General features: G+C 24.9%; 1 protein-coding gene across 1 annotated transcript; it reads right to left on the bottom strand.

Annotated features, from left to right (window-relative positions):
• Window positions 1–2,567: 2,567 nt before the first annotated feature.
• On the bottom strand, window positions 2,568–2,726 carry Bm365 (Uncharacterized protein; the record flags this gene model as incomplete). Its single annotated transcript, XM_043082962.1, has 1 exon — window positions 2,568–2,726. One exon carries the CDS (start codon window positions 2,724–2,726, stop codon window positions 2,568–2,570), a length of 159 nt encoding a protein of 52 aa, XP_042938896.1.
• Between the last annotated feature and the right edge of the window lie 12,289 nt (window positions 2,727–15,015).

Below are 15,015 nucleotides of genomic sequence, written 5' to 3'. Positions count from 1 at the left end.
AGTTCTACTTTTTCCTAATTTAACAGCAAGCAAAGCAAACATACCACATACACATATATGTATGCATACATCCATATATATTCATGCATGCTTACATATACATACATATACACATCAACAAATCCTCATAACCTCACATCCTAACATGTAAGCTTTTTGGTAAAGAATCAATAAATCCTTTCTAATTTCTATTGAAAAAAAAAAAATTGTGGCAATAGGAGATGTATATGCACTTTTGAGAACATTTCTCCAATATTTTAACAATCTACGATAGCAAATAGATTTCTATTAACAGTGTAAAAGTAATATAAAATAAGTAATTGAGGAAGTATATATATGTAAGAAAAATTGAATTAAGATGGAGCATTTACGCAAAAATATTAAAAAAATTTTTTATATAGTACAGTATAAAAGCCAAACATTCAAAATCACATGAATATTGTAGCAAATAATCATCATGATAGTAAGATGACATGAAAATGGTTTTCATAGTACCTCGTTAATTATTAGACCAAAAGAATGGAATAATAAATTGTTATAGCAATGGTCGCACAATTATTCTCATGGAAATGCGAACTATCCTCTATTATGTAAACAACAAACAATGAGTAACAGCATATTGGATAAGTTACAATCCATAAACTTTACGCTGAATATAACCATGTAAAATGAACTGTTTACATAAACACCACAAACTATTTGTCATAAACTATATAACAATCGCTATTTGATTATTCACATTACTGAATGTAATAGACGAACAACTGAAACGAACAAACAAACAACTGAAACGTATACTAAACGAAAGAAAAAAAAAGACGAACAACTGAAACGTATACCAAACGAAAGAAAAAAGAAAAGAAACCTTAATAACTGATGGCATTAATAATGAATAATTAATAATGCAAATATCAGTATATTAGAAAACCTGCAACGTAAAGTATGTAAATTAATCTAAAATAATCAACCGCAAAATAAACAATATATTTGATACTGAAAAAAGATATTATAAATCAAAATGTCAAATCTATTGATTGCTTAACACAATGTTTGATAAATAACAGTAAATTTCTAAGTTTGGTTTAAAAGAAGAACGAAATAATCGATTAATGGGAGGAATTTAAAATTATTAGTTATGCAAAGTCAAAATATTTGAAAGTGTACAAATAAATAAAGCCAAAAATAGTAAACATCAATCTTCATAAAAAATAAACTCCGATTAGTAATAACCTCGCTCATACCTTCCTAAATATTCACTGCCACCTTCCTCTATCTCTCATCCATCCTCTAAAATTCTCGTTGACCCTCAACCTGCGTCACCGTACACGCAAACACGCAAACAGCCTTTATGAGGGACAGTATGCAACAGTTATTTCTTACTAACCGGTTTCCACCGGCAAGGCAGAGAAACCGAGAACAGAGAAACCTGTAATGAATCATACATCAACTAATACCGATTCTATCAAATACTAAACGATTATCATTCCTGCTCTAATCATTTATCATCCGGCAAAATCATTCAGTAAAAGAGAGAAAAAACGGAAAATTGATGACTCATTATGGTCAAATTTAACTTTTTTTTAAAATTTTTAATATTGCCATATTTTTTTTTATTTTTGCTGTCAAATGGTAAGCAAACATTTTCGCTAAATTTAACCAATGACATTTTCCATTGATAATACAGACAATTTGATTTGTAGCTATCTTCTTGTAATAATATGTACAAATTGACCTATGATATTTTGTCATTATGATAACATATACAAATTGGCCTATGACATTTTGTGATTATAGTATAACGCAAGTTAGTGTATTAATGAAATTAATTTTCAAGTTTTATCAAAAAAAAAGAATAATTTTTACAAAAAGAATAATTTTTACTATAAGTTACTAAATTATTTCATTCAATCAATACGAATAATTATCAATTCAATTGATATATCAATTGTCAAAACACTTTTTTATAATAAAAATATTCTAATCGTAGCATAATCCAACATTCTTATATGTTCTTTAATAAAAAAAAAATGAAATTTTTTAAAGTTTAGTTTAATTTAAAAATGAATAAATAATAACTTATATATTATATAAAGCTAATAATTTAAATTTAAAAGACACTACTAGCTTTTTAAATTTAAATTATCTGAATTAAAATTATTTAGAGTTAATTATTATTTAAAATTTAAATTAAATTAAAAAAATTCATACATGTATTATTGAAATGTTACATTTATATTTTTGCATCCTTTTTTTTTTCACTGCATTTTTATATGTGTGCACATACATACAAACATGTGCACATACACATTGCACTATTGAAGGAATTTGACTGTTTGTTAAATAAATTTTGGTTATCGATAACTGAAAAGTTTAACATTTCTAAGATGTAACAATGGTATTCTTTGAACCATTCAAATAAATAAATCAAATATATGACACTGTGACACTTTCACTGATAAATATCATCTAGAATTTGCAAATTTAATAAAAGAAAGAAAAAACAACCATCAATAGAAAAGTGATCCGCAAAGTATGTAATGAAGTGAACAAAAAAAATATTATTTTTTTCATTTCTCGTTATCATGGATCACAAATAATATAATAATATAAATATTGACAATAATAATAATAATAATAATAATGATAATAACAATAATAATAATAATAATAATAATAATAATAATAATAATAATAATATCATCAACAATTGATTTGTATCTAAGCATTATTTATATATGTATTTTTTTTTTTTTAATCTTAAAAGTTTCTAAAAAGAAGAGAGACGAAAAAAATGATTTCTGTCAGGAAATAATTAGTAAGTTGAGGATCAATAAAAATTATTTTTTGTTTCTCAACTTGAAATTTTGATATAATAATGTTAACTTGTAATTATTTTAATGAACAATTTGATCCAATTTGAGCTTTTAACGATTATTTTTAAAATCATCAAATATTCTTCAAATTTACTCTCAAAAAAGAAAGAAGTTTTGAACTGTTAAGCAACCATAAATAGAACTTTAATAAGGTTGTTGATAGTTGTCAAAAATAATTTTTTCAAATCGCTAAATAATTATTGAAAATGATTTTTTCAATTATTAAAATTTACAATTAAAGATTGAAAATTATTAAAATTGATCAGTCAAATTTTTTATATTTTGTTTTTTCTTACATGAAAAATACGAAAATTATATTCAAACCAAAACTCATATAAAATTTTTCTAAAAAAAAACTTTGATTGATTTTTTTAAAAAAAAAAAATTATTGAAAACTTTTTTGTAATTATTTATTTATTTTTTTTTCTGCTTTTTAATGCATTTTGATATTATTATTATTAAAATAAATCAAAAAATATTGAAAATAAACTCATATTAAATTTTTTTCCTCATATTCTTTATATTTAAAATAAATATTGATCAATTAAACTTTATAATTCGTTAACTTTTTGTTACTATGCTTGCTACTCATTTGAAATTATTTTGTTTTATTAATTAAAATGCAAATATTATGTAAAATTGATATGAATTAAGATCTCACGAATTATCTATTATTTTATTAAATAATTTGTAAGAATATCAAAAACTTTATGCTAATCTAATTAATTTAATTTATTTTTAATTATTTATATTTTTTTTTTTAAAATTGTTCTGTGTATATTAAAAGGAAATTGAAATAATTATTATTATTTGCATCATAATTAATTATTCAATCATTACTCTCTGTACTTATTTATTCTAACATAGTCTACTTAAGTAATTAATTGTTATCTACTTGATTTACATTATATATTCAAATAAAAATTAAAATTAAAATTTAATTACATTTCAACAATTACTAGTGAGTAAAATGATGACTAAAAAGAAAAAAGAAGGGAGAAAAAAAAACTTTGAAAGGGAATTTTTCAAAATGTAACAAAATGTGTAATAAATATTTTTCGATTGATCTACTGTAAGCGGAGAAAAAAGTGGAAAAAGTAAAAACGATGAAAAAGTTTAGTGCATCAATAAACAAATAAGTATGAAGCAAACTGAGAAGTTTTGTTTTAAAATTTTAATAAAATTATGATTAAAAATTTTACAAATTTTCTATTCGTTTGTTTTCTTAGTTTTACTTTTTAATTTATAGAATATAAGAAATTAAATGAAAAAAAAAAGAAAACACTTAAAATGTCACTTATAATGGTTAAAATTTCAAAAAAAAAAAAAAAACAAAAAAAAATTAAACTATATTTTTCGAAATTATTGATAGCTATAAGATTTTATTAAATTTTGTTAAGAATCGTGAAATTTTCTAAAAAAAAAGTAAACGATTACTTTTTTTGTTCGTAATATTCTGTTTGTGTTAGCATTTGAATCGAATTTTTTTTCTTTGACTTGTTTGTGCTTTTTTCTTCCTAATTAAGCAACAAATGATAATTTGTAAAATGAATAAATCGAATATACGAATTTAAATTTGAAATTGTTTCAAGTAATGAAATTAAAATCATCGAACATAACTATAAGTTCATAAATTTTTTTGATATTATATTTTTACAAAATTTTAAAAAGTAAATAAATATAGATATATTATATAAATATGTTGTAATATATGAAATATATAACAATTAATATTATTATTTGAAATTATGTAAAAATAATATATTTGAAATTATCAAAAAAAAAAAGTGAAAATAAAATTATTAGCAATATTTATAAACTAATGAATTGATTAGTAATATGAGAAATTGTAATAAACTTTAAAACAGCAATCATTTATCATAATTTGGAAATAGAACCAAACAATAAAAGAATAGTTGTAAATGTTTACATTTGATTGAAAATGAGGAATGAAAATAAGATCAAAATTTGAACTGGTTTGAAATGTCCTTATTCATCAGCTAATTAAATTAAAATTGACTATTAATCAATAAGTATTACTAAATAGTAGAATTAAATCAAATAGAATAAAGCATTTAAATAGAACTAATAAGCAAAAAATATGTGATGTCAAGTTGTTTAAAAAAATTAAACTATTATATATAAATACTTATTGCTTAAAAATGATTGAAAAAATTTCGAATATTTCTAATTTTTTTTTTTTTCTTTTTATTAGATTTCTAATAGATAATATATTTTGAGTAGCAAAGAATGTTAGTGCACATAAATCGCACTCATTTCATTCAAATATATTTTTATAAAATTTTTCTAAAAGAAAAAAAAAAATTTAATTTAATTCGTTTTCTTTTCATTTTCTGCCTTACATTATTTTTCATTTTTATTTTTTTTTCCTTTTAGCAATTATTTTGCTAAAAATTGAGCTTTTTATAAATTTTTTGTTATCATTCTGATATTTGAAAAGAGAAAATTAAGAATAAGCATATGAGACTATAACTATTACTAGTAGTAGTAATGATGATAACAATTTCTTGATGTTGATAGTGATGATGATAATATTTTTGATGATAATAATAATAATTTCAAATCTAAAATTTTGACGAAAATTTCGTCAAAAAAATTATTAAAAATACAAAATAATCACCAAAAAATTTTACAATTTCATTGCTTTTTTTTTTTTTTGAAATTAATTTATTCATAATACTGATTTAAAAAGAAAAATTCATTTTGATAAATAAAAAAATATGAAATAAGTGCAAAAATACTCTTTTCTTCACTTTTTTTAAGATTCAAGCTAGTCATTTTATTACTTCAATTTAATTAAATTTTAATTACACTTATCTCATAGTTTGCATACATTTCTAATAATTGAAAGTTAAATCAATTTTTTCTTCTTTAAAGTATAAAATAAGATTTTTGAATACAAAAAAGAAAGAAATATTTCAGATGTAAAATGATTTATTTCCATTTTGTTGTAATAAAATTCTTTTTCTTTCCTTTTTTTTGTTTGTGCTAATTTTTTTTAGATTAAAAGTATATGTTAATTTAACGATCAAATTTTTTTTTGAAAAACTTTTTTTTTGGAAATATTTATTAATAAAAAAAGGAAATATTGTTTTGATACATTTATTGAAATGAAAAGATAAATTAGAAAGGATGATGATGATGATAAGCTGATAAAACTGATATATGTTTTGGAATGATTTTTGATGTTGTAAAAGTATGGAAAATAGGATTTTTCTAAATAAGCTCAGAAGCTAATTCAGAAGCTAACGCAACACAATTTTGTTGCTATCTTTGAAAATAAAATAAATGGAAAAGAATTTAGAGAGAAAGAAAGAGTAAAAGTGAAGGATGAAATGAGGAGAGAAATGGAATATTAGAAGTAATCAAAAAAACAAGTGGAATCAATAAAAATAAAACGAAAATATATAAATTGCTGTTGTTATTGTTGTTGCTGTTGTGTTATTGTTGATATCATTGTTACTGTCATTGTTAGATTTTTTTTTAAATTGTTTTATTATTATTGTTATTTGTAATGGTTGGGAAAACGAAAGAAAAGGAAAGAAAAAATCGATTAAAAAGTTTAAAATTTCTAAGGCCTTTGGAATAAAGTTTTATAAAAAGAAAATATAATCAATAAAAAGTCTATTAAGGAGCATGAAAAGATAAATAATGAACAAATAGTAAAAGAGAGAGAGTGAGTTGGAATAATTTCTTAGCTAATTTCATTTTATTTTATTTTACTTTTTCCCTTCACTTTGTCCTTATACTTCTTTTTTCCTCAATTGTTGCTCCTTTTGCGCTTACTCTTCAATCACTCAAATACTTTCAAAATAAGTGCATTGATTTTAGCAGTAAAAAAAAAAAATGAAAAATGAAGGCATTGAAGCAAAAAGGATGTGACAAAAAGAATAATAGAAAGAAAGAAAAAAAAATTAACCGAAAAGAAAGTGAGAAGAAAGCGAATGTCAGAATCAGGAAACAGGGAAACCGAAGTTATTTGTTTAAAATGTAGAAATAAATAAATATGAAATAGAAGAATGGAAAAAAAGAAAGATGACGATGAATTAAATTAGCATAATATAAAAGATTGAAAATGCAAATGCAAAATTAATGTATTGTTTTAAACATAAGAAAAATGTTAGAGTTTGATGATAACATTTAATGATTAGTGATAATTGTTTCCTTGACGAATAGATAAATTGATGGATTATAAATCGACTAATCAATTATATCAGAAATATTAATCATATAATTAGTAAGACTATATCAGATCAGTGATAAAGTTATTTAGAAGCACTACATATCAATTTATGATTTCAGTAAGATTGTATCACACATTTATTATCATATCAAAAACATCGAACGATATTAAAAAGTTAGCAAAGTTGCACAAACAAAATATCGACCATATAATATCGAATATTAAATATGGAAAGTACCATATCTGATAACTGAAAAATAACTGATCACTCAAAAATATCAAATTGAATAAATTAATTCATGCCATTTCTCTGCAAATATAACAATATCACTGGAAAAAATTTTGATTAATTCATTAACTCATACCATTTCCCTACCAGTATAACACGAACACTAGAAGACATTTTGATTAATTCATGTGATTTCTCTGCAGATATAACATTATCACTAGAAATATTTTGATTAATTCATGCCATTTCTCTACAGATATAACAATATCACTAGAAGATATTTTGATTAATTCATTAACTGATATCATTTCTCTAAGATATAGCAATATCAATAGAAGACATTTTGATTAATTCATTCCCCTTCTCTGCAAATATAACAATATCACTGTATTACAATCTGATTTTAACTGAATTATAATCTGTGTTATAACTGAATTATAATCTGAGTTTAACCGAATTATAATGTGAGTATAACTGAATTATATTCTGAGTATAACTGAATTATAATCTGAGTATAACTGAATCATAATCTGAGTATAACTGAATTATAATCAGAGTATAACTGAATTATAATCTGAGTATGAGAATAAACTGAATTATGATTCAGAGTATAACTGAATTATGTCGTGAAACCTCAAAACTTGGGTAATTAAACCTTTATTTAACATGAAGCAAATAATAGCGCTTTACACATATCGTACGGATGCTACACCGATTAACAAACGCGTAACGAAAGACATAATTATAAAACATTAAAATGATATCAAAAACCACCCCAAAATGCAGAATGAACCACCGTATGGAGGACGATGGTTTATATGCAGAACTGAGCTGACCAGATATCCGGCAGAGGATATTTAACTGATGTGAAACAAATACTGCTAATAAAGGGTTTGTTAACGAAGGATTTTTACTAACAAAGGGTTTTGTTGTGTGAGGAAAAGGAATTAGATAAGAGGAATCTGTTAGTTTTGGATATAATAATTTAAATATTTCGTCTTTCACGACAATTATTAGAAGCGTAAAGACATCGAAGTTACATTTGGTTGAGAAAAGCATAAATGTAGATGTGCTAAAATTTTGAATTTCGTTATAACTTAAATTCGACTTCACTTTTTTTCTAATTTTCATTAGCTAATTGAATGTTTCTTGGGACGGTTTTTGGCCAATTTCTATTTTGTTGTATTGTCAGCATTATTTGCATGTCAGCATATTGCATGTATTGTCAGCATTATTTGCTCATCAGCATTATTTGCATAAACGACAACACCTTCGTTTCTTCCTCTGTCAGCTGAAACGGTACCAAATACAGAGCTCCATAAGTAATTACTCTGATCATTTCTTGCAACGCCTACCTCCTTTTAAACAATACAAGTACTTACAACCACATCCAATTTCATGTGTTCCATTCAACAATCGAAAGCAGCTGTATCTTCACCAATCAAATCTAGATAGATCTGATCCGATAGTCGTTTCACACACAACTGATTTTCACTGAATGAATTTCTCTCCAGTCATATTCCTAGTTAAAACATCCAATATCAACACCTAACCCTACCACCATGTTCACCTTTCGCTAATCCATGAATGGTACATTGAACCTATTTCTCTTTTGCCTACAATATATATGAGTTTTTTCGTTTGAAATGGAGACAAGAATTTCTCTGTTCGAAAGGAAATTTCAATTTCCATGACAGTAAAATCAAGAAAAAAAAACCAGCATACAGGACGCTGCGAAAAGTAAAAGTTGACACCAATATTTCATATCAATTTCACTTGCATCGATTTTATTATTCTGAAATGCAACATTATAATAAATGGAAGACAAACAATTCATATAAGCATAAAATTAAAAAAAAAAAAAAAAAAAAAAACTCAGCAACTCTTAATTGTGAACGAAAGAAACATAGAAGATAACAAAGTTTTCGTACAAAAACCTCTGATGCAAAAAGTGCGTTAATTTCTGCATGCAAGTAGAATACTTGCAATAAAAAAAAAAATAGAGAATGACATCTTTAAAGTTTGAATTTAAATAAGAGGAACAAATAGATAAGGATGATAAGAACAGCGACGAAACATAACTGATAAGTAGAATTAACCCCAACGATGAAGGAACTAATCTAACCCCAGTCCTTCCGATAAAATTGAGGCGCAGTAAACTTTCATTAACTCACATCATTAAACACAGTAAACTTTTCATTAACTCACATCATTTCTCTGCAGACATGAAATTATCACTCGAAGATGTTTTGATAAATTTAATAATTGATGCCATTTCTCTGCAGATATAATAGTATCACTAGAAGACATTTTGATTAATTCATTAACTCGTGTCATTTCTCTACAGATAAACAATATCACTAGTAGACATTTTGATTAATTCATTAACTCACATCATTTCTCTGCAGATATAAAATTATCACTCAAAGATGTTTTGATTAATTTAATAATTCATACCATTTCTCTACCGATATTACAAGATCACCAGAAGACATTTTAATTCATTAACTCATACCATTTCTCCACAGATGCAACAATATCATTAGAAGGCATTTTGAATAATTCATTAACTCATACCATTTCTCTATAGATATAAAAATATCACTAGAAGACATTTCGATTAATTCATTGACTCGTATCATTTCTCTCCAGATATAATAATATCACTAGAAGACATTTCGATTAATTCATTAACTCATACCATTTCTCTACAGATATAAAAATATCACTAAAAGATATTTTGATTAATTCATCTACTTATACCATTTCTCTACCAATATTACAAGATCATCAGAAGACATTTTTAATTCATTAACTCACATCATTTCTCTGCAGATATAAAATATCACTCAAAGATGTTTTGATTAATTTAATTATTCATGCCATTTCTCTGCAGATATAACAACATCACTAGAAGATATTTTGAATAATTCATTAACTCTTCCATTTCTCTCCAGATATAATAATATCACTAAAAGGTATTTTGAATAATTCATTAACTCATACCATTTCTCTACAGATATAACAGTATCACTAGAAGACATTTTGATTAATTCATTAACTCGTGTCATTTCTCTACAGATATAACAATATCACTAGAAGACATTTTGATTAATTCATTAACTCGTGTCATTTCTCTACTGATAACAATATCACTAGTAGGCATTTTGATTAATTCATTAACTCACATCATTTCTCTGCAGACATAAATTTATCACTCGAAGATGTTTTGATAAATTTAATAATTCATGCCATTTCTCTGCAGATATAACAACATCACTAGAAGACATTTTGAATAATTCATTAACTCTTTCCATTTCTCACAGATATAACAATATCACTAAAAGGTATTTTGAATAATTCATTAACTCGTACCATTTCTCTCCAGATAAAATAATATCACTAGTAGACATTTTGATTATTTCATTAACTCACATCATGTTCTCTGCAGAGATAAAAATATCACTAGAAGATATTTTGATTAATTCATTGACTCATACCATTTCTCTACCAATATTACAAGATCACCAGAAGACATTTTTAATTCATTAACTCGTGTCATTTCTCTACAGATAAACAATATCACTAGAAGTCATTTTGACTAATTCATTAACTCGTGTCATTTCTCTTCAGATAAACAATATCACTAGTAGACATTTTGATTAAATCATTAACTCGTACCATTTCTCTCCAGATATAATAATATCACTAGAAGGCATTTTGAATAATTCATTAACTCATACCATTTCTCTACAGATATAAAAATATCACTAGAAGACATTTCGATTAATTCATTGACTCGTACCATTTCTCTCCAGATATAACAACATCACTAGAAGGTATTTTGAATAATTCATTAACTCGTACCATTTCTCTCCAGATATACAATATCACTAGAAGATATTTTGATCAATTCATTAACTCACATCATTTCTCTACAGATATAAAAATATCACCAGAAGACATTTTTAATTCATTAACCATACCATTTCCCTATAGATATAAAATTACACTAGAAGGTATTTTGAATAATTCATTAACTCATACCATTTCTCTACAATAAAAACAGATCACTAGAAGGCATTTTGATTACTTCATTAACTCATACCATTTCTCTACAGAAATTACAATATCACTAGAAGACATTTTGATTAATTCATGCCACTTATCTGCAAATATAACAATATCACTAGAAGACATTTTGATTACTTCATTAACTCATACCATTTCTCTACAGATATAACAATATCACTAGATGTCATTTTGATTATTTCATGCCACTTTCTCTGCAAATATTACAATATCACTAGTAGACATTTTGATTAATTCATTAACTCACATCATTTCTCTGCAGACATGAAATTATCACTCGAAGATGTTTTGATTAATTTAATAATTGATGCCATTTCTCTGCAGATATAATAGTATCACTAGAAGACATTTTGATTAATTCATTAACTCGTGTCATTTCTCTACAGATAAACAATATCACTAGTAGACATTTTGATTAATTCTTTAACTCACATCATTTCTCTGCAGACATGAAATTATCACTCGAAGACATTTTGATTAATTTATAATTGATGCCATTTCTCTGCAGATATAACAATATCACTAGAAGACATTTTGATTAATTCATTAACTCACATCATTTCTCTGCAGATATAAAATAATCACTCGAAGATGTTTTGATTAATTAATAATTCATACCATTTCTCTGCAGATATAACAATATCACTAGAAGATATTTTGAATAATTCATTAACTCGTACCATTTATCTCCAGATATAACAATATCACTAGAAGATATTTTGATTAATTCATTAACTCACATCATTTCTCTACAGATATAAAAATATCACCAGACGACATTTTTTAATTCATTAACTCATACCATTTCTCTATAGATATAACATTATCACTAGAAGATATTTTGAATAATTCATTAACTCATACATCTCTCTACAATAAAACAAGATCACTAGAAGATATTTTGATTACTTCATTAACTCGTACCATTTCTCTACCAATATTACAAGATCACTAGAAGACATTTTGATTACTTCATTAACTCATACCATTTCTCTACAATATAACAAGATCACTAGAAGACATATTGATTACTTCATTAACTGATACCATTTCTCTACCAATATAACAATATCACTAGAAGATATTTTGATTCTTCATTAACTCATACCATTTCTCTGCAGATATAACAATATCACTAGATGATATTTTGATTAATTCATTAACTCATACCACTTCTCTGCAGATATAACAATATCACTAGATGATATTTTGATTAATTCAATAACTCATCCATTCTCTGCAGATATAACAGTATCACTAGAAGAGATTTTGATTATTTCATTAACTCATACCATTTCTTTACAATATAACAAGATCAATTGAAGACATTTTGATTAATTCATGCCACTTCTTTGTAAATATAACAATATCACTAGATGATATTTTGATTAATTCATTAACTCATACCATTTCTCTACAGATATAACAATATCACTAGAAGAAATTTTGATTAATTCATTAACTCATACCATTTCTCTGCAGATATAACAGTATCACTAGAAGAGATTTTGATTATTTCATTAACTCATACCAATTCATTACCAATATAACATGATCAATTGAAGACATTTGATTAATTCATTAACTCATACCATTTCTCTACAGATATAACAATATAAAGACATTTTGATTAATTCATTAACTCATACCATTTCTCAACATATATAACAATATCACTAGAAGACATTTCGATTAATTCATTAACTCATACCATTTTCTAGAGATATAACAATATCACTAGAGATATTTTGATTAATTCATTAACTCATACCAATTCATTACCATATAACAAGATCAATTGAAGACATTTTGAATAATTCATTAACTCATACCATTTCTCTACAGATATAACAATATCACTAGAAGAGATTTTGATTATTTCATTAGCACATACCATTTCTTTATCAATATAACATGATCAATTGAAGACATTTTGATTAATTCATTAACTCATACCATTTCTCTACAGATCATTAGAAGGCATTTTTTATTCATTAACTCATACCATTTCTCTGCAGATATAACAATATCACTAGAAGACATTTTGATTAATTCATTAACTCATACCATTTCTCTACAGATCATTAGAAGGCATTTTTTATTCATTAACTCATACCATTTCACTACAGATATAACAATATCACTAGATGATATTTTGATTAATTCATTAACTCATACCATTTCTCAGCAGATATAACAATATCACTAGAAGACGTTTCGATTAATTCATGCCACTTCTTTGTAAATATAACAATATCACTAGAAGACATTTTGATTAATTCATTAAACTCATACCATTTCTCTGCAGATATAACAATATCACTAGATGATATTTTGATCAATTCATTAACTCATACCACTTCTCTGCAGATATAACAATATCACTATATGATATTTTGATTAATTCAATAACTCATACATTTCTCTGCAGATATAACAGTATCACTAGAAGAGATTTTGATTATTTCATTAACTCATACCATTTCTTTATCAATATAACATGATCAATTGAAGACATTTTGATTAATTCATTAACTCATACCATTTCTCTACAGATCATTAGAAGGCATTTTTTATTCATTAACTCATACCATTTCACTACAGATATAACAATATCACTAGATGATATTTTGATTAATTCATTAACTCATACCATTTCTCTGCAGATATAACAATATCACTAGAAGACATTTTGATTAATTCATTAACTCATACCATTTCTCTACAGATCATTAGAAGGCATTTTTATTCATTAACTCATACCATTTCACTACAGATATAACAATATCACTAGATGATATTTTGATTAATTCATTAACTCATATCATTTTCTCGGCAGATATAACAATATCACTAGATGATATTTTGATTAATTCAATAACTCATACCATTTCTCTGCAGATATAACAATAACACTAGGAGACATTATGATTAATTCATTAACTCATACCATTTCTCTACAAGTATTACAATATCACTAGAAGACATTTTGATTAATTTATGCCACTTCTTGTAAATATAACAATATCACTAGAAGACATTTTGATTAATTCATTAACTCATATCATTTCTCCAAAGATTACTAGAAGACATTTTAATTAATTCATTAACTCCAAAGATTACTAACTCCAAAGATTACTAACTCCAAAGATTATTAACTCCAAAGATTACTAACTCATACCATTTCTCTACAGATATAACAATATCACTAGAAGACATTTTAATTAATTCATTAACTCATACCATTTCTCTGCAGATATAACAATATCAAGACATTTTGATTAATTCATTAACTCCTACCATTTCTCTACAGGTATAACAATATCACTAGAAGACATTTTGATTAATTCATTAACTCATACCATTTCTCTGCAGATATAACAATATCACTCGAAGACATTTTGATTAATTCATTAACTGCTACCATTTCTCTACAGGTATAACAATATCACTAGAAGACATTTTGATTAAATCATTAACTCATACCATTTCTCTGCAGATATAACAATATCACTAAGATATTTTGATTAATTAATTAACTCATACCATTTCTCTGCAGATATAGCAATATCAAGACATTTGATTAATTCATTAACTCCTACCATTTCTCTACAGGT

This window comes from Brugia malayi (assembly GCF_000002995.4).
Source record: "Brugia malayi strain FR3 genome assembly, contig: Bm_043, whole genome shotgun sequence".
Classification (NCBI taxonomy): domain Eukaryota; kingdom Metazoa; phylum Nematoda; class Chromadorea; order Rhabditida; family Onchocercidae; genus Brugia; species Brugia malayi.
This window is presented reverse-complemented; position numbering and strand designations above follow the sequence as displayed.